The sequence below is a fragment of the Lagenorhynchus albirostris genome, chromosome 3 (genome assembly GCF_949774975.1).
Source record: "Lagenorhynchus albirostris chromosome 3, mLagAlb1.1, whole genome shotgun sequence".
In the NCBI taxonomy this organism is placed as follows: domain Eukaryota; kingdom Metazoa; phylum Chordata; class Mammalia; order Artiodactyla; family Delphinidae; genus Lagenorhynchus; species Lagenorhynchus albirostris.
In genome coordinates this window covers 164468002-164492638 of record NC_083097.1, presented here as the reverse complement: position 1 = coordinate 164492638, position 24637 = coordinate 164468002, and the positions used below count along the sequence as shown (strand labels likewise).

The 24637-nt window shown below is 52.3% G+C and overlaps 1 protein-coding gene across 1 annotated transcript; it reads left to right on the top strand.

Annotated features, from left to right (window-relative positions):
* The first annotated feature begins 2384 nt into the window (after positions 1-2384).
* LOC132517647 (complement C3-like) lies at positions 2385-24160 on the top strand. The gene is made up of 29 exons (XM_060145241.1): positions 2385-2501; positions 2798-2959; positions 3364-3493; positions 4978-5055; positions 6428-6625; positions 6808-6919; positions 7238-7323; positions 7427-7566; positions 7968-8174; positions 8837-8888; positions 9066-9152; positions 9298-9501; positions 10641-10716; positions 10945-11113; positions 14029-14124; positions 14285-14438; positions 15593-15765; positions 15942-16100; positions 17309-17368; positions 18417-18507; positions 20106-20151; positions 21218-21305; positions 21628-21714; positions 21938-22043; positions 22507-22596; positions 23014-23097; positions 23177-23266; positions 23376-23511; positions 23939-24160. Exons 1-29 carry the CDS (start codon positions 2385-2387, stop codon positions 24069-24071), a joined length of 3411 nt encoding a protein of 1136 aa, XP_060001224.1. The 3' UTR covers positions 24072-24160.
* The last annotated feature ends 477 nt before the right edge of the window (positions 24161-24637 follow it).

The following is a 24637-nucleotide window of genomic DNA, read 5'->3' as shown; positions in this document are numbered from 1 at the left end:
CATATGGCTGTACAGCCTACCTCTACCATCTTGTGAGGTTGCACAGGCTTCATCTGCAACCCAACAAGGCCTTAAGGGACATATGTGTCACCTCCCAGGCTTGTGTTGGTCAGTAATGGAAACATCTAAGTTACCAAGGGCCACTTCCGCCCCTCCCAAAGTGTTACAGCCATTTCTGCAGCCCCATGAGATTACACAGGCTGTCTCTGCAGATACATGAGGTTGTGTGGGTGCTTCAGAGCCAGTGAGATGGCTGTCCATCCCCCAGATATATATTCAACAAGCCAGTGGATGGACACGCTCTGGCCATCTTTGGGGTGAAGCAGGATTCCCATCGGATCCCCATCCAAAGCTCCCTGCAGAAGGTGGAGGTGACTGAGACCCACCCCTCCCCTGTCTCTCCTTCCCCACCTCCTCCCCCTTCTTTCCCCCTTCCCCACCTCCCCTTCCTCTGCTATCGCCCATTTCCCAAGAAACCATCTCCCCTCCTCTCTCTTGCACTGAGAGCAGATCTTTGAAGGCCTCGGCCACGTCTCCCTCCAGAAGGGCACACTGATGGCCACATTCCAAGGCCCGGAAGAGGACTTCATTGGGGCCTCAATCTTTGTCAACGTCACTGTCTTCTCCACAGGTGCCACCCTCACCCAGGGCCCTGGCTGAGGTCAGGACACTGTGTCCTTTCCCAACCCAGACACTCCACCCATGTGACCTTGGGCCACCTCCTGCCTCAGTTTCCTCATCAGAGAAATGGGGAAATGCTGGAAGGGCTGGGAGGAACTGAAATCGTGTTACTATCTTTTCCTACCTTCACCAAGATGGGCCTCCCATACCAGCCTGCTCTTTCCCCAGGAAACTGAACCTCTGCCGCAGAACTTAACGATCCTCCTGTCTCTCCAGGGGGTGAGATGGTCCAGGCCGAGACCTCCGGGGTGAAGATTGTCCAGAGCCCATACAACATCAAGTTCACCAGGACACCCCAGTATTTCAAGCCAGGGATGCCATTCCACTTTAGGGTCAGAGTCTGGGTTCACTCCATGCAGGGACCCTGGGCCCCTCCCTGAAACAGACCTTCCCAGGAGACAAAAACCCACACAGGTTTCACCTGCCTCCCAGAGCTCATTTGTCTGAGAGCTGAGTCCATCATGCCTCCAGACCAATCCCAAGGTTCCCTCAAGTCTTAACCAGGTCCCCCCAAAGCACAGTGATGGCTCCAGAATTTCTCTTTGGGGGTGTCAGGGATCACAGTCAGGCTGGAAAGTGATGCTTAGAAGTTTATCTTAAGGCTACGTTTGCCCAGAAAGCATGCTCTTTTTACATACATTCATTCGGGGTGACTTTGAAATGTCTGATAAGCATTAGAAAAGCTGGAGACATCCTTTGGTGCCAATCCTACTCCAAGTTTTCCCCAAGCCCTCCACATCTTCTCCTACCCTTTTCACCCTCAGTTCCCCCCACCCTTACCCCCCGGTACACCAACACCCAGGGCTGCCACATACGGTTGTACTCTGCAAAACTCTAGGGGCTCCACTCATAGGCTCTAAATGAGAGGTGCCCCTGGTGTTGCTCAGTGCACAACCTGTACAGCTGTACAAGGCAGTCCTATCCAGATTGCATTCCCAGTTCCCACCTCTTACACCAGGCCACCCCCAGGCCTGTCCATGATCTCATGCCAGATTCCACCGCAGGTCTTCGTCTCAAATCCTGATGGGTCCCCAGCCTCCAAAGTCCTCGTCCGCTACCAAAACCACAAAGTACATACCTCGTCCAGTGGGGTGGCCACTCTGACCATCAACACCAACGGAGATCTGAAGGAGCTCCCTATCCTGGTACCAACCTTATGGGGCAGGGATAGTGGGGCTGGGACTGTGTGAGCTGGAAGAGTTATTAGGGATTTACTTGCCCATCATGCTCCCCAGGTGGAAACTGATGCACCTCTCCAGCCAGAGGAGCAGGCTTCAGCCAGGATGACGGCTTGGCCTTACTCAACCCAGGATGGGTCAGGGAACTTCCTGCACATTGAGGTGAAGACATTGGGCACAGAGGTTGGCAGCAACATCCAGCTGAGTCTCAACACAAAGCATCAAAATCCTGCAGCCAAGGACTGGATCACTCACTTCACCATCCTGGTGAGGGGTCAGGCCAGGACTTGAGCCGGTGGGAGCCATCTGGGATGGACTCAGACCTATAGGGGCTGAAGCAAAGGGACTAGGGGGCTCCCTTGAGGGTTGGGATAGCCTAGGGGAAGGGCTGGTTCTCATCCCTTCTCATCCACAGTCTCCCTTGTCTCCAAGGTCCTGAGTAAGGGCCAGATCGTGTATGCCAAACATCAGTTAAAAAGTCATGGGAGTGTCTACACGTCAGCCATTATTGACGTGACTTCAGAGATGCTTCCTTCCTTCCGCATCCTGGCCTTTTATTTACTGCCAAGGGGAACAGGGCAGGACCCTGAACTGGTGGCTGATTCCATTTGGATTGCTGTGAATGACAAATGCAAAGAGAAGGTGAGTCAAACTCCTTGAAGTTGTACACCACCACCATAATGCTTGGGAGATGGTCTGTACAAATTCAAGGGCTCTCAGTCTAGAGGCAGAGGAGAGGGAGGAGAAATGATGTGGCCTTAAAACCTCAACTTAAGAGGTCGAGAAGATGCAAGTAAATGTGTAGAGTTGAGATTGGCCTGGTGGAGTTCCCAGATGCTCCATCAGAGCCGAGGGAGCATGAACTTGAAAATGGACTTGGGGAAGCCCCTTGGTGACCTATGAGCCTCTTATACTGACATCTCTTTTTCCTTGCTTAGCTGAAGGTTGGCATGAAGAATGAAGGATACCTCCAGCCTGTACAGCCCAGCAGCCAGGTGGAATTGAAGGTGACAGGTGATGCAGAGGCCACAGTGGGGCTGGTGGCCGTGGACAAGGCTGTCTATATCTTGAACAGCAAACACAAGCTCACACAGAAGAAGGTAAGAACATGTGGGTTTTGGACCCAAAGATTGCCTGGAGATTCTAGCTGGAGCCTCAGTTTCTTCACCTATTAAATGAACAACATCAGTGGTTGCAAGGATTCAAGGAGCCTGTGCACAGCATAGAGATTGGCAGGTAGTAAGGGCTCAGTAAATGGGTGATTATGTGAATTTTTTTTTTTTTTTTTTGCGGTACGCGGGCCTCTCGCTGTTGTGGCCTCTCCCGTCGCGGAGCACAGGCTCCGGCCGCACAGGCTCAGCGGCCATGGCTCACGGGCCCAGCCGCTCCGCGGCATGTGGGATCTTCCCGGACCGGGGCACGAACCCGTGTGCCCTGCATCGGCAGGCGGACTCTCAACCACTGCACCACCAGGGAAGCCCCAGGTTCCTCTCTTGACCCTCAGGTCTGGGATACGGTGGAGGAACATGACATTGGCTGCACAGCAGGCAGTGGGAAAGACAGACTTGCTGTGTTCAAGGATGCTGGATTGGACATGAAGATGAGCACAGGCATGGACACTTTGGCAAGCTCAGGTACATGAGGGGGGCAGGAAGACGGCAGGGGTGGGGGAAGTGCTATCTAGTGGTTAGGAACATGGACTTTGGTGTGAAACAGATGAGCTAAAATCTAGGACCCTGCCACTTACCATAGGCCGGTCATATTTCCTCTCTGATTCTCAGTTTATCTCTCCATAAAATGTACGTAATAATAGAAGTAACTTACTGTGTGCTAATTAAGATGTAGTTTTGGCCATGTGTATCAGGGATACAAATTAACAGTAGCTTAAACAGGTAGAAGTTTATTTCTTGCTCAGTAACAGTCCAGAGGTCATTCTGGGACTCAGGCTCCTTCTAGCTTGTTGCTCTGCCATATTCCAAGATGAAGTCTCACCAGGACCTCCTCCCAGGCACCAGGATGAAGTGGAAAGACTAGTACACTTCTCTCTCATCTCATTGGCCAGAACTCAGTCACATGGCCCTATCTAGGCACAAAGGAGACTGGGAAATGTAGTCTTCATTCTGAGTGATACATAAAAGATGGAAGTTTAGTTGCCCCAAACGATAGGGGAGAATGGATATTTTGGGGACAACTAGGAGGGTCTTCTTTCAGCTATAAATAGTGTTATTAATAACAATTTCTGGGGCTTCCCTGCTGGTCCAGTGGCTAAGACTCCACACTCCCAATGCAGGGGGCCTGGGCTCAATCCCTGGTAAGGGAACTAGATCCTACATGCCGCAACTAAAAGTTCGCATGCTGCAACTAAAGATCCCTCATGCCACAAATAAAAGATCCCACATGCCACAACTAAAAGACCCCACATGCTGCAATGAAGATCCTGAGTGCTGCAACTAAGACCTGGTGCAGCCAAATAAATAAATATTTTTTTTAAAATAACAATTTCTATTTACTACAAGCTGGACCCTGTGCTAAGTGCTTTTATATGCATGATCTCATAGATAGAACTACGATTATTCCATTTTACATAGCTGGAGAAATTAAAACCCAGAGAGGTTAAGTGACTTGCTGAAGATTGCACAACTTTTTTTTTAAATAAATTTATTTCATTTGTTTATTTTTGGCTGCATTGGGTCTTCGTTGCTGCGCGCGGGCTTTCTCTAGTTGTGGCGAGCGGGGGCTACTCTTTGTTGCGGTGCGCGGGCTTCTCATTGCGGCGGCTTGTTGCAGAGCATGGGCTCTAGGTGCATGGGCTTCAGTAGTTGTGGCACATGGGCTCAGTAGTTGTGGCTCGCGGGCTCTAGAGCACAGGCTCAGTAGTTGTGGCGCACGGGCTTAGTTGCTCTGCGGCATGTGGGATCTTCCCGGACCAGAGCTTGAACCCGTGTCCCCTGCACTGGCAAGCGGGTTCTTGAACATTGCACCACGAGGGAAGCCCTGCACAACTTTTAAGTGGCAAATCTTGACTACGAAGAGGCTGTGGGATAAAGTGAGGTGATGCATAAAGGATGTTGATAATGATCTTGACACTTGTTCTCTCATTCTTCCCTCTGATCCCCAGACTGGCACTGCCCCCAGAGCCCATCTCCCAGCCGTCACCGCCGCTCCCTGAAGAGCCTGGAGACCAAGAGGAATGCAGGTCAGAGCTAAAGCTGGATGTGCCCTCCTGGCTCCCTAACCTGTATTCATCAGGGCTTAGAACAGAAAACTGAAACCACTCTAGGTACTCCAGTCGGGGGACGGGGAGGGGAGGTGATTTCATGATGTGAGTCTGGTGCTTTCAAAATCATTAGCTGAACTTTAGGAGTGGAAGTTGGAAGGCTGCTTGCTGAGACTCAAGATCACTCCATTGTAGTTCTTACAATGCATGAAATCTAGGTTTCAATGCATGAAATCTCAGGAAACTCTGCCAATATCTCTCATGAAGCTGGCAGGTAGATAGTGAAACATAGAATTTTGCCTGTTACAAAAACACATAGACTGGAGCCACCCATCAGCTACCACCGTTGCAGAGAAAATGGTCTCCGCCTCTCTTCCACTTTCCAAATTCTATACAAGAGCGTCTGGGTGGCAGACTCTCATCCCATCCAGGACCCTAGCAGCAAGGGAGTCTGGGAAATGTAGTTTTTAGATGTCTAGCTTCTGTGATACCGGAAGGAAGGTAGATGAAAGGGGAGATGGATAGTATGTAGACCAAGACCAGGGTGTGGACGGGACCAAGAAGCCTAGAGTTCAAGGAAGATGAGAGGCAGTACTGGGTATTGTTAGAAGCATGGATTCTATGAATATTAGATTTGTCAGTCTTTTTAAGCAGCACTAATGACTTTGTGGATCTAAATAAAGGGAAAATAAGTGAAATCTAATAAAAATTGAGATAAAACCCTAACTCTAATTTCAATATCGAAAATCATGCTAACCTTCTGAGAACAGTACATAATATAAACTGTTATTTTATTTATGGTAACAATCCCTTAACTATAGATGTTCTAATCATGTTATATGGTAGACAATAAGATTATTAAATTGCTATAATATTTTTTATATTTAAGTGCATTCCTTCGGTTCGCTAATTTAGAAGCATTGAACTTGACATCATGCTCTACAGCAAGTTTTGTGTTTTCATTTTTTTAAAACACACAACGAAAACCAGGAGTCAAAATCCCAGCTTCAATAAATAAACATGGCATTGCCAATCCCGGTCCCAAACGAAGGAGAAGGAGAAGAAGTAGCAGAAGCAGCAGCATCAATTCCAGTCCCAGCTCTGCCACTTGTGAGCTGTGTGACCCTGGGCCAGTGAATTGACCTCTCTGTACCTCAGCTTCCTCATCAGAACTCATCATATGAGTTCAATGTGAAGCTTCAGGGGAAAGATACAGGCAAAGTTCTAGGGACAGCATTGCCAGAGATATGGCTAAACAGAGGTCAGGTGTACATGGCGTTGAGGTGGATGGGTCCCTGCTTCCTCAGGTCCTACCCAGCCCCTCCTCTGTCCCACTAACTCTGGCCTGCAGTGAACAAGTTCGAGACAGAGCTGGAGCGAAAGTGCTGTGAGGCTGGGCTCCGGGAGAGCCCAGTGGGGCTATCGTGTGTGGAGAGGACGCATCATGTCCGCTATGGACCAGTCTGCATCGCCGCTTTCCTGAGCTGCTGCCATGTGTCTGAGGCCCTGAGTCGGGAGGCCCGAGAGGAGCAGCTGCTTCTGGGGACAAGTGAGGGGGCCACGGCAGGAGGCACAGGGTCGGGGGGCTCCACTGAGGGACATGGAATGTCATGGACAGGTCAAGGGGTGACATGTGCCGTGGAAGGATGAGGTGGGAGGACCCCACTGAAGAGTCTGGTGGGTCATGGGAGACATGCAAAAGAAACCCTGCCCCACATCTCCTCCCTACAGTGGATGAAGACGAGGACTTTGATGACATCTTCCAGGAGGACCAGCCTGTCCGGAGCTTGTTCCCTGAAAGTTGGTTCTGGAAGAAGATTACTCTGCCCAAAAGTGAATCGGGGTAGGACTATGGCCCCCATGCCAGCCTCTGGTCCCTGGCCCGTCTATGCATCAGGGGCCATCCATCATGGCCAATGCCCCCAGGAGTGACATGGAGCTCTCAGCATTGTCCCATGACAGGAAACTTCCTGGATGGGGATAAAGATCCCAGTGGGTCCCCCCAAATGATGTCCCTCTCGTGATAATTTCTCTAATTGGGTGACCCACTGACCCCTTCATAGTGATGGTAAGCCCAAGACAGTAACCCTCGATCAGAGGCTCTGTCCAGGCAGCACAGACTCACTTATGTTCCCTTCCCCCTACCCTGCACTGTCTGCAGCATCTCGCACTACAGCACCCGTGTGACCGTGCCGGATTCCATCACCACATGGAAGTTTGTGGCCGTCAGTGTCAAGGCTGGACAAGGTGACCCCACAAGCCCAGCGCTGAAGGAATAGGAGCACAGTGGCCCTGGCCAGCCCCAGGGCAGTTGGCCTCTGCTTAACGTCAAGCGCCCTCCTGGTTCTAGGTCTTTGCGTCTCTGACCCCTTTGAGCTGACAGTTATGAAATCATTCTTTGTGGACCTTAAGTTGCCCTTCTCCGTGATCAGGAATGAGCAGGTCCAGATCCAAGCTGTGCTGTACAATTTCAGGGTCCACCCGGTCAAGGTGAAGCCCCCAGCCTTCCCCTCTCCCCCCAAAAATGTCTGTCAGTGTGTTTTATAAGGGGGATGGAGTGTGTCCATTATTCGAAGGAGCCAGTGAAGTGGCAGCCTTTTTGAAAAAGTTTCTAAGACATTTTCCCAGTTAAGCCTCACAAGAACCCCAGGAGATGGTTGCTATGACTGTTCTTGGTTTGGAGATAAGGAAACTTGCATGGCTTTCCTGAGATCACATAGCACCTAAGTGACAGAAGGGGTTTGAACCCGGGCAGGGTCTTAACTCTCAATCATTATGCTACACTGTCACCTACTCAGGATTCTCAGGGTGGGGGCAGGGAGGAGACTGTGACTCTTGGGTCCTGGGCCTCCTCATGCATCAGGACCCTCTCACTGCCCACCCTGCCCCAGGTCCGAGTGGAGTTCCCCCACAAGGAGTCACTGTGCAGTGCGGCAAAGCCAGGAGCCCCTTCCCGCCAGGTGGTTGTCGTGCCCCCCACCTCCTCCAAGATGGTGCCCTTCGTGCTTCTCCCACTTGAAACAGGCAAAGTGGATGTGGAGGTCAAGGTCATGGGCTTTGGGGTCCAGGACCACGTGAGGAAGACACTCCTGGTCCAGGTAATAGGCACCCCCAGCCCTTGCTGCCAGTGCAGCGAGTGGGGCTTCTCCTGAGATCCAGGCTGTGTGATCACGGGAGGGGCAGGTGGGCCCAAGATCAATGAACAGGCCTCCAGGACAGGAGTGAGGTGCGAGACAATGATCTGAAAACTCAGTCACAGAGTCCCCGCTTCGGGCCTTTGGAATCAGGCTCGGGTTCAAACCTTGTCTCTTCTGTGTGACCTTGGGCAAGTTACTTAACTTCTCTGAGCCTCTGTTTCCTCATTTGCAGGATGGGAATAATCCTCATACCCACGAGTAATCAGAGAGCTGTGAAAATTACACAAGACCAGTGCATGACCCATCAGTAATACTTTATTTACTTAACAAACACATTTTTGAGCACTTAGGATATAGCACTTTAAGAATATTAACTCACTGCACCCTCAGAACAACTCTATGAGGTCGGAACTACTGTACTCTCCCTTTTATGGATGAGAAAACTGAGACACAGAGGGGGTGAAGTAATTTGCCCGAGGTCATGCAGCTAGGAAGCAAAAGAGCTGGGATTTGAACCCAGATATCTGGGTCCCAGAGTCTGTGCTCTTTATAGCTAAGCAATACTTCCTCTTACTGTCATTATGACTATTGTTTTTAACTTTCTTCTTCATTGCATCCTACAGGCAGGGGGTCAGATACAGCAAATATCCCATAGCATCCTCCTGAACCCCCAAGGTTTGTGGGGTCTTCAGGGAGCACGTGGGATCCTGGAACCATGCGCCAGTGGAGGGAGGGGCTGAAATGAGGGGATCTGGTCAGGGGGGCAGTCTGAGATTCTCCCAGAGTCTGCAGTCGAACCCTGACCTCCCCAGTCCCAGAACCCGCTTGTCACACAAGGTTGTACCTGCTCAGGTCACACCCAGGTGGAGCTGGTGCCAAAACAGGACTTTTTGAACAAGATGCCCAACACAGAGGCAGAAGTGTTTGTCAGCATTCAAGGTGCCTAGACAGAGCTGGCTCCTGCGGGGGCTGAGGAGGGGCCGGTTCCTCCAGAGCCTGCCTGGGCACAGGGGCAGGAGGGGCCGGGGGGACCTATGGTGCCCCTCGGGGAGCCATGGTAACTTAGACCATGCACACCTGACAGGTGACATCCTTGGAGAGACCATCCTGGGCAGCCTGACACCCAAAGAAACAAGGCGGCTGCTGAGGGTCCCCACTGGCTGCCCCGAACAGACGCTGAGCTCCCTGGCACCCGTGATCATCCTGGCACGCTATTTGGATAGCACAGGCCAGTGGAACAAGGTTGGGGCAGAGCTCAGGGAGCAGGTGATGAAGAACATTGTCAGCGGTGAGAGTGGATCCCCTCCTGGGACCTCGATGAGGGTGTCTGGGACTCTTGGGGAGGGTGGCTGAGGTATCCCTGGGGTACCCCACTGGACCTTCCCAGACAATAGCACCCAAACTCTGACTTCTCCCAGATGACAACCTGACACCAGGTCCCCCAGGTGACCCCAATTGTGACCCCCACATTATTCCTTCACCCTGACCCCTCTCCCAGGCTACAAGTCTCATAACAGACACCCTGGTTAACCCCAAAGCAGCAACCTCCCAGGTTATGTTATATTCAGACATTGTCCCAGGTTATAGCCAATCAGTTCCACGCCCTGGGCTACACCCCCAGGGAACATCCAGGTGGGAAAACTCCAGCATAATCCCAGGTGGTGGCCCTCCGGTTACACCTGAATGCTAATACCTTCCCAGGTTACATCCAAACCCCCCAGGTAACAACCATAGATACACACCCCGGTTACACCCTGACAGAGACCCTCCAGTTAGTTTGGACGCTGACCCCGTCTCCCTGGTTACACACAGACACCAGCTCTCCATCCAAGTAACACCCAGACACTATCATCCCCAGTGTTAAACCCAAACAGTAAACCTCCAGGTAATACCCAAGCAGCAATGCTCAGAATCCACCCAAGAGGCACCTCCTCCAAAATACACCCAGGAGTAACATCCTTTGACTACACAGACACACTGACATCTCTAGTTTACAGCCAAGAGACAACCCCCAAGAAAACACCCAGGTAGTGGCCCCTCAGGATACGCCCTTTCCTGGGTTTCACCGTCCATGATCCCTCCTAGCAGTAATTCCCAGTCACACCCCTCCCCAGTCACACTCCTCCTCAGCAGTAATTCCCAGTCACACCCCAATGGCACAGTTTCCCAGTTTACCCCCAGATACAGCTGTACCCTGGCTCCCACTGTCACATGTGGCCGTGACCTTCATGTACACCTGGGCCCTGCAGCTCCCTCCTTAAGGCACCTGGACCAGTCCCCTCCTCCAGGTTACATCTAGATATGATGCACCCCTAAGTCCCACCCACACCCTGCCCCCCAGATTATGCCTGGTAACTACCCCCCCCCTTCACAGCCACACCCAAGCACCAACTCTCCCGGTAAATTCCCATCCACCTGTTTTCCCAGGGTACAGCCGGATGCTGACCCACCGGAGCGCAGACAGCACCTACCACACCAGCAAGGGAAACCCAGGAAGCACCTGGTAAGGATGAGGACCCTGGTAGGAGGAAGCCTGAGGGACCAGCCTGGGGCTTGATGACCCCAGAAGTATCCCCACTGAGGGGTCTTGGGGCAGGCAGCCTGTAAGCCAGCAGCATCCCAAGTTGCCGTGGTCTCTGGGGTAGACTTCTCCATAGTGTAGACGCCCCTGTCCTAGAACCCCCTTGGTGACTATCGCCAGCCATCACCCACCCCGTCTCCCTTCCAACAGGCTCACGAGTTACGTATTCCGGGTCTTCGCCCTGGCCTACCCTACCATGACAATGGGGGCGTTCAACCCTGAGTCTCTCTGCACCATTGCCAACTGGATCATCACCCAGAGGCAGGCGAAGGACGGGAGCTTCTTGGAGGAAAGCCCTGTGGTCATGGGGTCCATGAAGGTGCCCACCCACCCCCCACCGCCTGAGCCATTCAAACAAAACCCAAGGGCTCTGCACACTGGGAGGGGAATTTCAGCCCCCTGACGTGTTCCCAGGTAGAATGAGAACAGGAAAGAGCTGAGGTCCGGCACCAAGCATCACATCTCCCTGCTCTGGACCGTGCTGCACTCTGTTACAATGCGGGGAGGCTGGGCACATCTGTTACAATGTGGGGAGGCTGGGCACATCTGGGACCTATCCCCCCACCCCTACTTCAAGGAGTTGCCAGTCCTGGCCCACCTCTCTCTGGGTCTGAGTCCTCCGTGTTCCGCCAGCCAACACACCCATCCCTACCAATTGTTCCTCCACACCAGCCTCCAGAAACAGCTTTCAAACAGCCTGGGAGGTCTCTCCCCTGCTCAGACACCTTCTGTGGCAGTCGCCTACAAACACAGTCACCTACAACGGTATCTCTCTACTATGTCCTTCTCTTCTGTATCTCCTCCCAAGTCTCACCCCTCAATACTCCCTGCTCACAGGTCCTTCCAACTCACCTCCGTATCTTTGCTTAGGCTGCTCTCTCTGCATGGTATAGTCACACCTCATCCCTTTTTTCCCCTGCACCTAGCCAAAGTATGTTTTCTCTTTAGATTTAGATCAGACACCACCTCCCCTAAGTCTCCCCCGAATACCAGCCCTGTCCTGTGCACCTATCACGTTAGGGATGTGATCTATTCACTCATTCAACAAACATTCATCCAGCAACTGCTGTGTGCCAGGCCTTGTGCTGGGGAGAGGGGAGACACAGAGGTAAACAAGACAGTGACAGCCCCTGCTTGTAGAACTGACAAGCTGGGCAGTGGGGGGCAGACAGAAGTTCACCAAATAATTATAACTAGTGATTGTTTAAGTCACAATTGCGCCGAGTTCCATGGGAGAGAAAAGCAGGAGATAGGATTTAATAGGAGCCATGCCCAGCGCTGGGGGTGTCAGGGGTAGCCTACAGGCAGAAGTGACGGTAAAGCAGCAACTTGAAGAAGGAAAGGAGACAGCGGAGGAAAGAATGGAAAACAGAGCTCCAGGCAAAGGGAACAGCATGTGCAAAGGCCCTGAGGCTCTGGCATGTTTGAGGACGGGGAAAAGAGACCAGTGTCATCAGAGCCCAAAGATGGCAAAGAGGTGATCCATCCCGAGGCCTGGGAAGGCGGAAAGACGCCAGGTCCTGAAGCCTGTGGGGCTTTGCAATAGTCTGGTTAGGGTTTGCTTTTCCTACACTGTGAGTCCTCCGGGGAGAAAAGCAGGTCTGGTTCATCATAGTCAGCAAGTGATGCTGAATGAAACTCTGGATGGATGAATGAACCAGCAAAGACAGAATGCACCCCCAAAAGAGGGGAGGGCTGAGTGAGTGAAAGCCCTACGTGGTACAGGAAGGCGGTACCTAGAGGAGTTACAAACACAGTCACAGTAAGACAGGCTCACAGATCTGAGTTTCTTTCCACCAACGAACATGTATCAGGCACCTATAATGTGCCAGGCACTGCTTTAAGCACTGGGGGCTCAGGGCAAACAAAACAGACGAAAATCCCTGTCCTCATGGGGCAGACATTCTAGTGGAGGACAGACAGGCAATTAGCACAACAGAGACATAAGTGATGTGGCATGTTATAAGTGAGACGGGAAAAATGCAGGGAAAGGGGGATCAAGGTGGGAAGGGTGACATTTTGGAAGGTTTTCTGAGGAGATGATATTTATACAGAACTGGAGAGGTGAGGGAGCAAGTCCTGTGGATAACTAAGGAGAGAGTGTCCTAAGCAAAGGGAGGAGCATGTGCAAAGTTCCTGAGACTGGAATGTGCCCAATATTTTGGAGGAACAGTGAGGAGCCCAGTGTGGCTGGAACAGAGTGAGCGAGGGGAGAGGGGGAGGAGGGGAGCGCAGGGAGGTGATGGGACAGAGTGTGCAGGGCCTTGTGGGCCAAAGGGAGGACTTGAGCTTTTCCTCTGAGTGAGATGGGAGCCACAGAAGGTTCTGAGCAGAGGACAGATGTAAACTGATTCAAGAGTTCACAGGCTTCACTGGCCACTGTGAGAAGAAGAGACTTTGGGGTATGTATTAGTTTCCTAGGGCTGCTGTAACAAAGTATCACAAACTGGGTGGCTTAAAACAACAGAAATCTATTTATTTGGTCCCAGTTCTAGAGACTAAAAGTCCAAGCTGAAGGTCTCGGCAGGGCCATGCTCCTTCTGAAGGCTCGTTGGGGCATGGGCTGGGAATCCTGCCTTGCCTCTTCTAGCTTGGCGGTTCCTGGCAGTCCTCGGCATCCCTTGGCTTAGACCCACATCACTCCAATCTCTGCCTCCATCTTCACATGGCTTTCTTCCTTCTGTGTGTGCCTTCTTATATGGACACGAGTCATTGGATACAGGGTCCCCCTAATCCAGTATAACCTATTCTTAACTTAGCTCATTACATCTACAAAGACCCTATTTCCTAATAAGATCACACTCTGAGGTTCTGGGTGGACGAGAATTTGGGGGAAAATTATTCAGTCCAGTACAGGGATTGAGGGTGGAACTTGGGAGACTCAAGAGGAGTTTGAACCTTGTCGGTCATTTACTAGCAATGGGGACACTTCACCCTCTGACCCTCAGTTTGCTCATCAGGAGAATGGAGCTGCTACAAGAATGTTTTGAGCTAGCATAGAGAGCTTAGCACAGCACCCTCCGCGGCTGTCAAATTTTCTTATAGTAAAGCAGACCCCACACAGGCAAATCTCAAGATAGGTCCTCTTCCTCTACCCCTTTCCTCATCCTGCTTTCAGCATCATCCAGCCCAGAGCTGAGCACCGGGGAGCTTTTCAAGGTCAGTCAGGAGAGATTGGGGAAGGTGTCTCCAAGATGGTAAAGAGATTATGGCTGTCGTTCTGCATCCCCACAGGGTGGCTACCGAGGCTCGGAGGCAAATGTATCCCTCACAGCTCTCGTCCTGATCGCTCTGAATGAGGGGAAGGAGTTGTGCAACCAGAAGATACCGGTAGGACCCAAAGACGAGGGCAGGGTCTGCAGGGTGCCACGCCCCCTGCACGCAGCGGGCTCCCCTGCCCTCATGTCCTTCTTACTGCTTTCCTCCCTTCTAACTCCCAGACCCCTTTCCTCTGATCACCTCCCTCTAGCCTCTTCTCTTGACTTTCTAGAACTTGGCTGCCAGCATGAAGCAAGCCAGTGACTTCCTGGAGAAAAAACTCCCCCACATTCAGACAACCTTTGCCGTAGCCATAGTCTCCTATGCTCTGGCCCTCACCAGGAGCCCCCGAGCCAACGACCGCCTGGACAGTGTTGCCAGCCAGGGTGGGTGGGGGTCACTTTTCAACCAACTATGTGTTAACCACAGTCACGGGGGCAGAGAGAGGGGGATTGTATGATGTCAAATCCAGCAAAATGTGATTCTTCATTTATGAGCACCTATGGTGTGCCCACCCTTGAGCTCAGACCCTGAGAAACCAAGGTGAACAAGACTGATGTGGTCCCCGCCCTCAAAAGTCCCCAGCGCAGGCCGGCTCACAGGAAATGAGCCCAGCAGCCAACCAGAATCCACTGAGAGCCCAGGCATGGGGGGTGCGGGGAGGGCAGAGGGGCAGGGGGGAGTATGGGAGGGAGGCAGGGCACAGGGAGGAGGGACTCCTACTTACGGTTGAGTGTTTTGTTGATTGAGTGATTGAAAACAGCCAGACCGCTGATAGACATGTATAGATGCAAAACCTTTTCTCTTCCACTGATGAATCATAAAGTGAAGAAACTAATCTCCATCCCAGAAAAAAAAAAAAAAAAAAGTCCCCAGCGTTCCTGGGGGAGGCAGGTGGAAGACAAACAGATCAAAAGAGAATTACTAATTGAGACAGGCGCTGAGATAATAACATACAAGGTGGGTGGGAGCGATGATGAGGGGGGGGGAGTATAGACTGGAGAACTGGGAAGGCCTCTGTGAAAAGGGGACCCCTCAGCTGGAATGAAAGATGAGAACGCTCACCTACGTGAAAGGCCAAGGATATTCCAAGCAGAAGGAATGGCACGTGCAAATGCTCTGAAGTGGGAAAGTGCTTGGTATGTTCGAGAATGGAAAGAAGGTCATAAAACATAGGTAACTGAGAGGGGTTTGCTTCCCATGGCCTGCGCTATCCCATCCCTGAGGGTCCTGATCCCATCCTCTCCATTCCCCAAGTCAAGAGGAGTGGAGGTAGAAAAACTCACTTGCAGTGGGACCGAGAGGAATGTGGAGGGGCTTCTTTGAACCTCAATTTCCCCAACTCTAAATAGTGTCCCTGTCTCCTAGAGTGGTTCTGAAAAATGCAATGTCCATACGTCTCCTCAGCAAAGATTTTCACATAAAGTAGGTGCTCAATAAAATAGCAGATGAGAAAAACTGGGCAATATGACACGAGGAGAGGGCAGGTTTAGGTAGGTGGGCCCAGATCTGCGTGACAAGGTGGGCATCCATCTTCTAGACAAAACCCATTGGCCAGTGGACGACCTGGACATGGACTCCCTCTACACCATTGAGGCCACGGCCTATGCGCTGATGCAGAAGCTGGAGCTGGGTCGGCACAATGAGACGCACGCCATCGCCAAGTGGCTACTGGAGAAACGGGAGCTGGGAGGAGGCTTCCAGTCCACCCAGGTGACTGGAGCCTCGGAAACTGGGGGGAGGGGGAAGGGGGAGGGGGGAGGGGGGTCGCTAGCAGAGGTGCTGACATTACTGGCCCGCCGGAAGGAGCTGTCCGTGGTGCTCGTGCCCCACGGGGCTCCGGTGCGCTGTCAGTGGTGCTGATCCGAGGCCCGCATCCCAACACCCAGACCACGGTCGTGGCCATAGAGGCCCTCACACGCTTCCGTGAAGCTGTCCCCTTCGACGGTGTCCAGGATCTCCGCGTCCAGATCAGAGCCCCCAAGAGAGCCTTGAATATGGAATGGCTCATCGATGAGAACAATGCCTACCAGCTGCGGTCAGCAAAGGTATGGAGCTAAGGGGCAGCTGGGAAGTCCACACGGAAGTTGCACTGGAGATGAGACCAAGAGTCATGTCCCTGGAAATCTCCCCTCACCAATATTATCCAACCACCATTGGCTATACTATCAATGTATTGGTTCATTCATTCCACAAACATTTCCTGAGCATCTACTGTGTGCCAAGCATTCTCCTGGGTTACATTATGAAACATCTGTGGTCCCTATTCTCAAAGCACTTACAGTCTAGAGAGAAATTAAGACGATAAATATAATTCTACATCTCACTTTAAGCTTTCAGAACACAGGGGAATGAAATAAGTGTGTAAAGGACATAATAACCTGGGTACGGGGAGTAAGGTAATCTCCATGACCTTACTCCATGAAGGAGGTGATAGTCACCTTCAATTATTCAATCATCTTTTTTGAGCACTTACTGTGTGTCAGACACTCTTCTAGGTTCTGGGAATATGGCCATGAACAAGACAGGAAAAAAAAATCCCGTCCCTGTAGAATTTTATATTTAAGTGGGGATAGACAAAGAAACGATGTGAATAAGTAGAATATGTAATGTGTTAAATGACAGCAAGTGCTATGGGAAAGAATTAAGCAGGGAGGGGGTGGGAACATCAAGGAGTTGTAATTAGGCTGGGTAGGGAAGGTCTCACCAAGAAGATAATATTTGAGCAAAGAAAGGCAGATGTGATCCTTGTGGATACCTAGGCAGAACAAACAGCAAGTGCAAAGGCACTGAGGCAAGAGTGTTCTAAGAACATCAATGGGATTTAAGCAGGGGTGATGTGATTGCATGTGAATTTGTAAAAGTTTGCTCTGGCCGATGAGGGAAGAATGAATGAGGGAAACAAGAGCAGATCCAGGGACTTCCCTGGTGGTCCAGTGGGTAAGACTCCGCGCTCCCAATGTAGGCGGCCCGGGTTTGATCCCTGGTCAGGGAACTAGATCCCTCATGCGTGCCACAACGAAGATCCCGCGTGCCGCGACTAAGACCTGGTGCAGCCTAAATAAATAGTTTTTTTAAAAAAGAAGGAAAAGTAAAACCATCTTCATGAAGAGAGGTGGGAGAGTCACCAGACGCCAAGTTAGGGAAATAACTGAGGCCCCAGAGCCCGTGCCTTCTTTCCTCTCCATCCCCACTGCGTGTAAGCCATGTTTTGCTGCTTCTTCTCCCCTCAAATCCTTCTCCCCTCTCTTTTCAGTTCTCTGCCCAGGATGACCTAGAGATCAAAGCCAGCGGCAGTGGAAGAGGCACCATCTCGGTAGGTCTTGTGTTCCTTAGCTAGAGCCCAGGGCTTCCCCAGTTGGTGGAAATAGAGGCAAATATAGACTCCAAAACAAGATTGAAATAAGCAATAACCTTAGCTACCATTTAGGACACAACCCTTTGTTAGGCATCAATCTAAGGACACCTCAAAAGCCCCCTGAGAAGCTGGTAAAAATATGGGCTCCATTTGACGGGTGGGGAAATAGAGGTTTTCACTTTCAGTAAGTCAAGAGTCAGGGAAGACAGAGGCCAGAGATCTTTGGACCCCTCTGCCCCTCCTATGTGGAATCCCTGAAGGGGTCTCTTTACTTGCCCCCTAAAAGAAAGACTCTCCCACCAGGGTGCCTCTCAAAACCCAGAGAACAACCGCACCCTTCCCCCAATATCTGAAGGCTATTTTGAGCACTTACTGTGTGTCAGACACTGTTACACACATTACATCGTCTGGCCCTATGCCCTATGACCCAGGAGGACAGCCTTCTTTGTCACCAAATTCAAGGTAGCTGCTATCATGTTTCAGGCAATCGAGCCACAGTTGAATCCCTGCCTTTGTTGCGTGACCTCAGGCAAGTCACACTCCACCTTAAACTTCAGCTAATTTTAAATTACATAAAATAAGAAATTCAGTTCCTCGGTCGAACTAGTCACATTTCAAGTGCTCGATAGCCACATGTGTGGACTTCCCTGGCGGTCCAGTGGTTAAGACTCCCTGCTTCCATCGCAGGGGGCATGGGTTCAATCCCTGGTCGGGGAATTAAGATCCCGCATGCTGCACGGCACAACCAAAAAAAAAAAAAAAGCCACGTGTCTAGTGGTTGCCACACGGACAGCACAGTTAGAGACTATTGCCAACACTGCGGGAAGTTCTATTACAGGGCTGGCCTGCCTAGACTGTATAGGGTGTTCTGGCCACTGAACACATGGATTGAACGGGAAAGACCTTGCTGTGAATTCCCCATGGGGCAGAGAGCTGGTTAGGCAGGAACTGAAGCAAGGAGGAAGGAGTTAGTGTGGATGGGCTCTGACACCTCCCCCTCCGATAGATCCTGACCATGTACCACAGGTCTCCAGAGTCCTGGGAGGACACCTGCAACCTGTACCACCTGAATGTGACTCTTCACACAGCCCCGAAAGGTGAGCCTGGACTCAGGGATACCCAGCTCTTCTTTTTTATTACTTTATTTTAGCTATCATTCAGTAAGTATCTCTATTGCTTTATTCAGCCATTCAACAAATATTTTTCTAACATCTTTATTGGAGTATAATTGCTTTACAATGGTGTGTTAGTTTCTGCTGTATAACAAAGTGAATCAGCTATACATATATCCCCATATCTCCTCCTTCTTGCGTCTCCCTCCCACCCTCCTTATCTCAGCCCTCTAGGTGGACACAAAGCACCGAGCTGATCTCCCTGTGCTATGCGGCTGCTTCCCACTAGCTACCTATTTTACATTTGGTAGTGTATATATGTCCATGCCGCTCTCTCACTTCGTCCCAGCTTACCCTTCCCCAACAAATATTCTTTGAGCATTTACTAGGTGCTGCACCCTGTTTCTTGGCCCTGGGAACGTAGGCATGAACAAGAAAACTATCCCGTCTTCTCCGGGAGCCCACATTCTAGTAGAAGGACGCAAACAATACAATAACAGTATATTATACTTTTATTGTTATTTATTTATAACATAAGTGAATCTGCATTGTAAAATATAAATATGAAGCATAATAGCAGGTGATGATAAGTACCATATAAAATAAAGCAGGAAAAGGTGCTACAGACTTGGAGGAAGTCCAGGGGAAGCTCTCTGAGGAGGTGGCATTTGAGATGAAACATGAAAGAAGTGAGAGAGTGAGCCAGGAAGGATCTGAGGGAAGAGCATTCCAGGCAGACGGAACAGCAGGTGCAAAGGGCCTGAGGCAAGAATGAACTCACCTGGTTTGAGCAACAGCAGGGAGGCCAGTGTGTCTACAGAGGAGTAAGGGGTAGATTTTTCGTTGGAAGAGTTGGAGAGGTGATGGGGCAGATGGGGCAGGGACTTACAAGCCACGGTGAGGACTCTAGCGTTTGCTTGGAGTGAGATAGGAGCCAGGGAGGGTTCTGAGTAGAAGAGGGACATGACCTAGCACAGGTTCGCACAGGCTCCCTCTGGCCGCTGTGGGAGAAACAGACTATAGAGGGCACAGGTGGGAGCTGGGAGACCAAGGAAGAGGTGACTGCCCTGGTCCTGCAGGAAATGATGGGGCCGGACCAGGGAAGGGGCTGTGGAGATGATCAGAAATGGATTCCAGAGTTTCCAGTCTGGGGTACCAAGAAGGAAGAGACAGGACTTTGCCACTGGGAGCTCACTGTCAGGGTAGGGGGAAACAAGTCTCACCAGTCCCAAGACTTTTAGGGACTAAAAGTGACCAAGACTTTGGTTTGGACCCCATTTCTTAATTGTTGTAGTAGCAGTAGTAGTAGTAATATGATAAAGGTAGTAATACTATAGTAATAATAACTGACAGCTCTCAAGCACTAATCAGGCATTATGTTAAATGCTTTACTTGTATTAACTCACTTAAAATTAACCAGCTGGGTTGGGAATATTATGATCCCCATTTACAGTTTAGGGAACCAAAGCACAGAGAGGTTAAACAACTCGCTCAAAGTCATAGCAGAGCCAGGATTTGAACCCAGGAAGCTGGCTCCAGAGGCTGTGTCACCCAGCCTCTAAATTCCTGCCTTCTCTCTGCAGATAATAAAAAGGGGGAAGCGACCTTTCAGCTCCGGATGGAAACAAGGTCAGGTCACCAGGATCGTGGACTGGGCAGGAGGAAGGACCCACTTCCTGGAATCCAGACTCCTTAGCAGCTCTCCCTATGGACTGAGTGGAGGGAGGGAACCAGCCACACTTGCCTCTCCATGCCTGCCCCCTCATCCCTACCTCTCCTCCTGCCCTCCCCTGCCTGTCCCTCTTTCTGCCCCCTACCCCACCCTTCCATGCTTATCTACCATCCTGCTACCCCAACCCTGCCCCCCAGCTTTCCCTGTCCCAGAAAGGCGGGCTCCTGCACGGTGAACATGCACCATGACCCAGATGCCCAGGGCTAGCTCTGAACCCCACGACTCTCCCCTCTCTTCATCTTCTCCAGACATTCCAGCCCCCACCCCAGTCTGGCTCTGTCTCTCAAATACCCTCACCCAGGTCTGTCCCAGATTTTTTTTTTTAATGTATTGAGCACCTAATTGGTGCCAGGCTCTGTTCTAGGAGCTGGGGGCACAGCTGTGAGCAAAGGCAGCTCCTCCCTGCCTGGTGGAGCTCACAGACTATCAGGGGAGACAAACAATAACCGAATAATCACCCAGAGTCAAGGCAAAATGACAACCGTGATTAAATGTGGCAAAGGAGAGGTCCACGGAGCCACAGGAGGGCAAATTAGAGAATGATCTGGTGTGCCGGCTGGGGAAGGCTTCCCAGAGGGGGTGATGCATCAGCTGAAATTGCAAAGGTGACAGGATTTTTCAGGGCAAAGAGGGAGGAAGAATTCCAGGCTGAGAGAAGAGCATGTGCCAAGGTCCAGTGGCAGGCAAGAGACTGACACTTCAGAGCAATCAATCAGAGGCCAGAGGGGAAGGAGGTGAAGTGAAAGGATGAGGCCAGGTGTTTTGGTAAAGCAAGGAAGTTAAGCAAGGAGGCAACATACCAGATTTCTGTTTGCTAAAGCTGTATCCTCTTGGGGGCAGAGGAGCGACAGGCAGACACAGGAGAAGGCTACTGCCCTTGTCCAGGCGAGAGGTGATGACAGTGGGAGCGTGGGAGAGGGGCAAGGGGACAGTGGGAAGAGACTGGTGCTGTGAAATCCCCAGGTACCAGGGTCATCGAGAGGCCACAATGACCATCATGGAGGTCTCCCTGCTCACCGGCTTCTACCCCAACCAGGATGACCTCAAACAGGTAATGAGCAGGGCGGGGACTGCCCTGGCAACATCCCACATTCCCCGAGTGGGCGCAGAACAGCATCTACCTGGGTCAAGACCCCCAGGTTAATGCCTCAGAGAGTCCCTGCCCCAAGGTCAGCGGCCACGGTCACTTCTGGGGGACTCCCTGTATGACCTTAGCTAAATTCTTGCCCTGATTGTGCCTCAGTTTCCCCAACAGTGGGGCTGATTGGACAAGGGCCGGGAGCTCTGAGAGTTGCTTCACACTAACTGGAGCTCCCAGGGCTGGGTGCCTTGGAGGATCTCTGCCGACGCGCATTCCTCACCCTCTGCCCCAGCTCACGAGCGACGTGGAGAGGTACGCCTTCCAGTATGAGACCAAGACGACCTCCAGCGACAGCACTGTTGTCCTCTACCTGGAGAAGGTGAGGAAGGCCAGGTGTCCTCTGCCAGAGGTCCGTGGGCAGCCGGATGGGCGGAGAAACCACAATCAGCACCCTGGTCAGTGTTGTCCGAGAGCCATGCCCTCTGAAGTCAGCTCCTCAGTATTCAGGGCCACGCGGTCAGTGGTTATGGCCAAGGCCCTGTGGTCAGTACCCCATGCTCCGTGGCCCTGATCAGCTCAGACAGCTGACTTCCCTTCTCCAGCTCTCCCACGAGGTAGACACGGTGCTGGGCTTCCGCGTCCACAGGATGCTGCAGGCGGAGTTCCTGCAGGCTGCCCAGGTCATGGTCTACGACTACTACGAGCCTTGTGAGCAGGGGCCTTGGGGTGGAGGGCTATCCCGGGAGGGTACAGGGCCTGAGAAGGACTGGGCCAGAAAAAAAGGGAGGGGTGAGGGGCGGGGCCAAAAGGGGGAATGGGGCGTGGCAGAGGGGGTCCTTGGCTCCGTGGGAGGGGTGGCCAAGAGGGCGCCGGAAGGGACCCAAGGAGCGTGGTGATGAGGGGCGTGGCCTTCCTTAGTGGTTAAAGTGGCCCCGGGGAGGGGCGGGGGGGCCTGGAAGCGGGTGTGGCAGAGCTGAGAAGGGACTTGGCGTGGCCCGCTGGGTAAGGGTGGGCAAGAAGTGGGCAGGCTCTTTAAAGAGGAGGGAACCTGTTAAGGGGGTGGCTGGGCAGGTCAGGTGGGGCGGGGCCTGCTGGGGGCGGAGCCAGACATGCACCCAGCCCCCAGGAGCGCTGGCCCAAGCCAACCCCGGTCACTCGCCTCTTCTCACAGCCCAGAGGTGCAGCTCCTTCTACAACCTGCCCACAGAGCACGCTTCCTTGAGGAAGATCTGCCACAGAGACGTGTGCAGATGTGCCGAGGGTGAGGTCATGGGGCTACGGAGGGCTGGGACTGCCAGGCTAGGGGTTCAAGAGCTTTTCATCACTTCCTGGGCGCCTTCTGGGATGAGTTTAGACAGAGAGAGAGAGAGACAGAGAGATAGCAAGACAGAGACAAAGAGAGACAGAGAAAAGGAGACAGAGAATGACACATACACTCAGGCACAGCCAAAGATCAGGCGAATCAGAGACACAGACACGGAGCGACACTCAGATGAGAGAAGCAGAAAAGAAAGAGACCAAACGGAGAGACAGAGGAGGAGAGAACACCCTACAGATCGGAAAGGCCAGACCCAGAGACCCAGCGGCTGCCGCCTGGGGCCGGATGGCGGTCAGATGGGAGGAAGGCCCCTGCGCCAGTGCAGCTAGAACAGCCGCCCCCCCTCCCCCAACCTTCCAGAACAGTGCCCATCCCCAAAGGACAGCGACCACCTGCAGCAGGAGCAGCTCCAGGCAGCAGCCTGTGAGGTTGGCGTGGACTTTGGTGAGTGTGGGGAGGGGCAGGGGGCGGCCCACCTGCAGGCTGGACACCAACACGACACCCTCCTGGACCCCTCCCCCAGTGTACAAGGCCAGGCTGGAGTCTGTGGAGACCTCCGCCTCCAGCCCCTACATCTACTACAACATGCAGCTCCAAGCCATCATCAAGAGTGGTATGTCCAAGGTGGCAGAGGAGGGGGCGTGGGGGCCTACCCCCGGGGTCCCAACGCGGAGGAGGGCCAGGCCTATGCCAGCTCACACACTGGTTCTCCTCTCCTCCAGGCACGGACTCTGCCAAGCCCCTCACCATGAAGAAATTCGTCACTCATGCCACCTGCCATGACTCCCTGGGGCTGCAAGAACACGAGACATACCTCATCATGGGCCAGACATCAGACCTGTGGAGAGTCAAATCTGAGTGCGTGGGGGGCTCCTGCTGCCCTGGGGACTCAGGCCTGGGCCCCCTTCCCTACCCCAGTCCAGTCCTTGGTGTCAAAGTTTCTACTGCACCTGTCAACACGAGTCTTGGGTTTCAGGGCTGCCCTGAATGGAGGTGCAGGCTGTGCACTGCACAACTCCAGGGAACACCATTCATAAGGAGATGTTGTAAATGTAGTTGTAAATTTCCAACAGAGAGCAAGAACGAGTCAGAGGAAGGGGAGCATTTTCTAATCCCCAGCAGTATGGGCTAGAGGTGGGGGGACCTGAGATGGCCTGGTGGAGTGGACGTTATAAGCTGTGGCTCTGAGAGTCTGTCAGGCAGGGCAGAGGGGCAAGTCAGAAAGGTCTCCACACCTTCAAGGCACCTGGCTCTCCTCACCATCCTGGCCACCTCTTGCCCACAGATACACCCATGTCCTGGGCAAGGAGACGTTCCTCATGCACTGGCCAGTGGATGGGGCAGTGGGCAAGAAGGAATTGCTGGACCAGCTGGAGGGGTTTTCAGAATATATGCGCACCCATGGCTGCGAGTCCTGAGACCCTGAGGCCTCTGCTGCTCTCAGGGGGTTGTCTCCAAGCATGCCCAGGTCCCTGGGCTTCACCGCAAATAAAGAGCAAGGAATATCATACTCAAACTCCAGACATGTGTTCCTGCCTCAGCATTCAGCAGGGGCCCTGCAGAACCTGCCCTGACATTGCTTGGACCTACATCCTCCGTCTCACTCCTACTCCATTCCAATCACACTGGCCTTCTTTGTGTCCTTCCAACACCTGAGTTGATTCCCACCTCAGGGCCTTTGCACACACTGTCCCCTCCACCAGGTACACCTTCCTCCAGATGTCTTTATGGATTGAACACTTCCCTTATTTGGACTCTGTTTTAATGTCACTTCCTCAAAGATACTTGCTTTGGGGACTTCCCTGGTGGTCCAGTGGTAAAGAATCCGCCTTCCAATGCAGGGGATGTGGGTCCAATCCCTGGTCGGGGAACTAAGATCCCACATGCCGCGGGGCAACTAAGCCCACGCGCCTCAACTAGAGAGCCCGTGAGCCACAAAGTACAGAGCCCACGAGCCACAACTAGAGAGAGAAAAACCCACACG

Coding starts and splice junctions, on each gene's coding strand:
- LOC132517647 (XM_060145241.1), top strand. CDS start 2,385: ATGCTTCCTTCCTTCCGCATCCTGGCCTTTTATTTACTGCCAAGGGGA. Junction 21,715..21,937: donor TTGTCCTCTACCTGGAGAAG/GTGAGGAAGGCC, acceptor TCCCTTCTCCAG/CTCTCCCACGAGGTAGACAC. Junction 22,044..22,506: donor CTACGACTACTACGAGCCTT/GTGAGCAGGGGC, acceptor CTCTTCTCACAG/CCCAGAGGTGCAGCTCCTTC.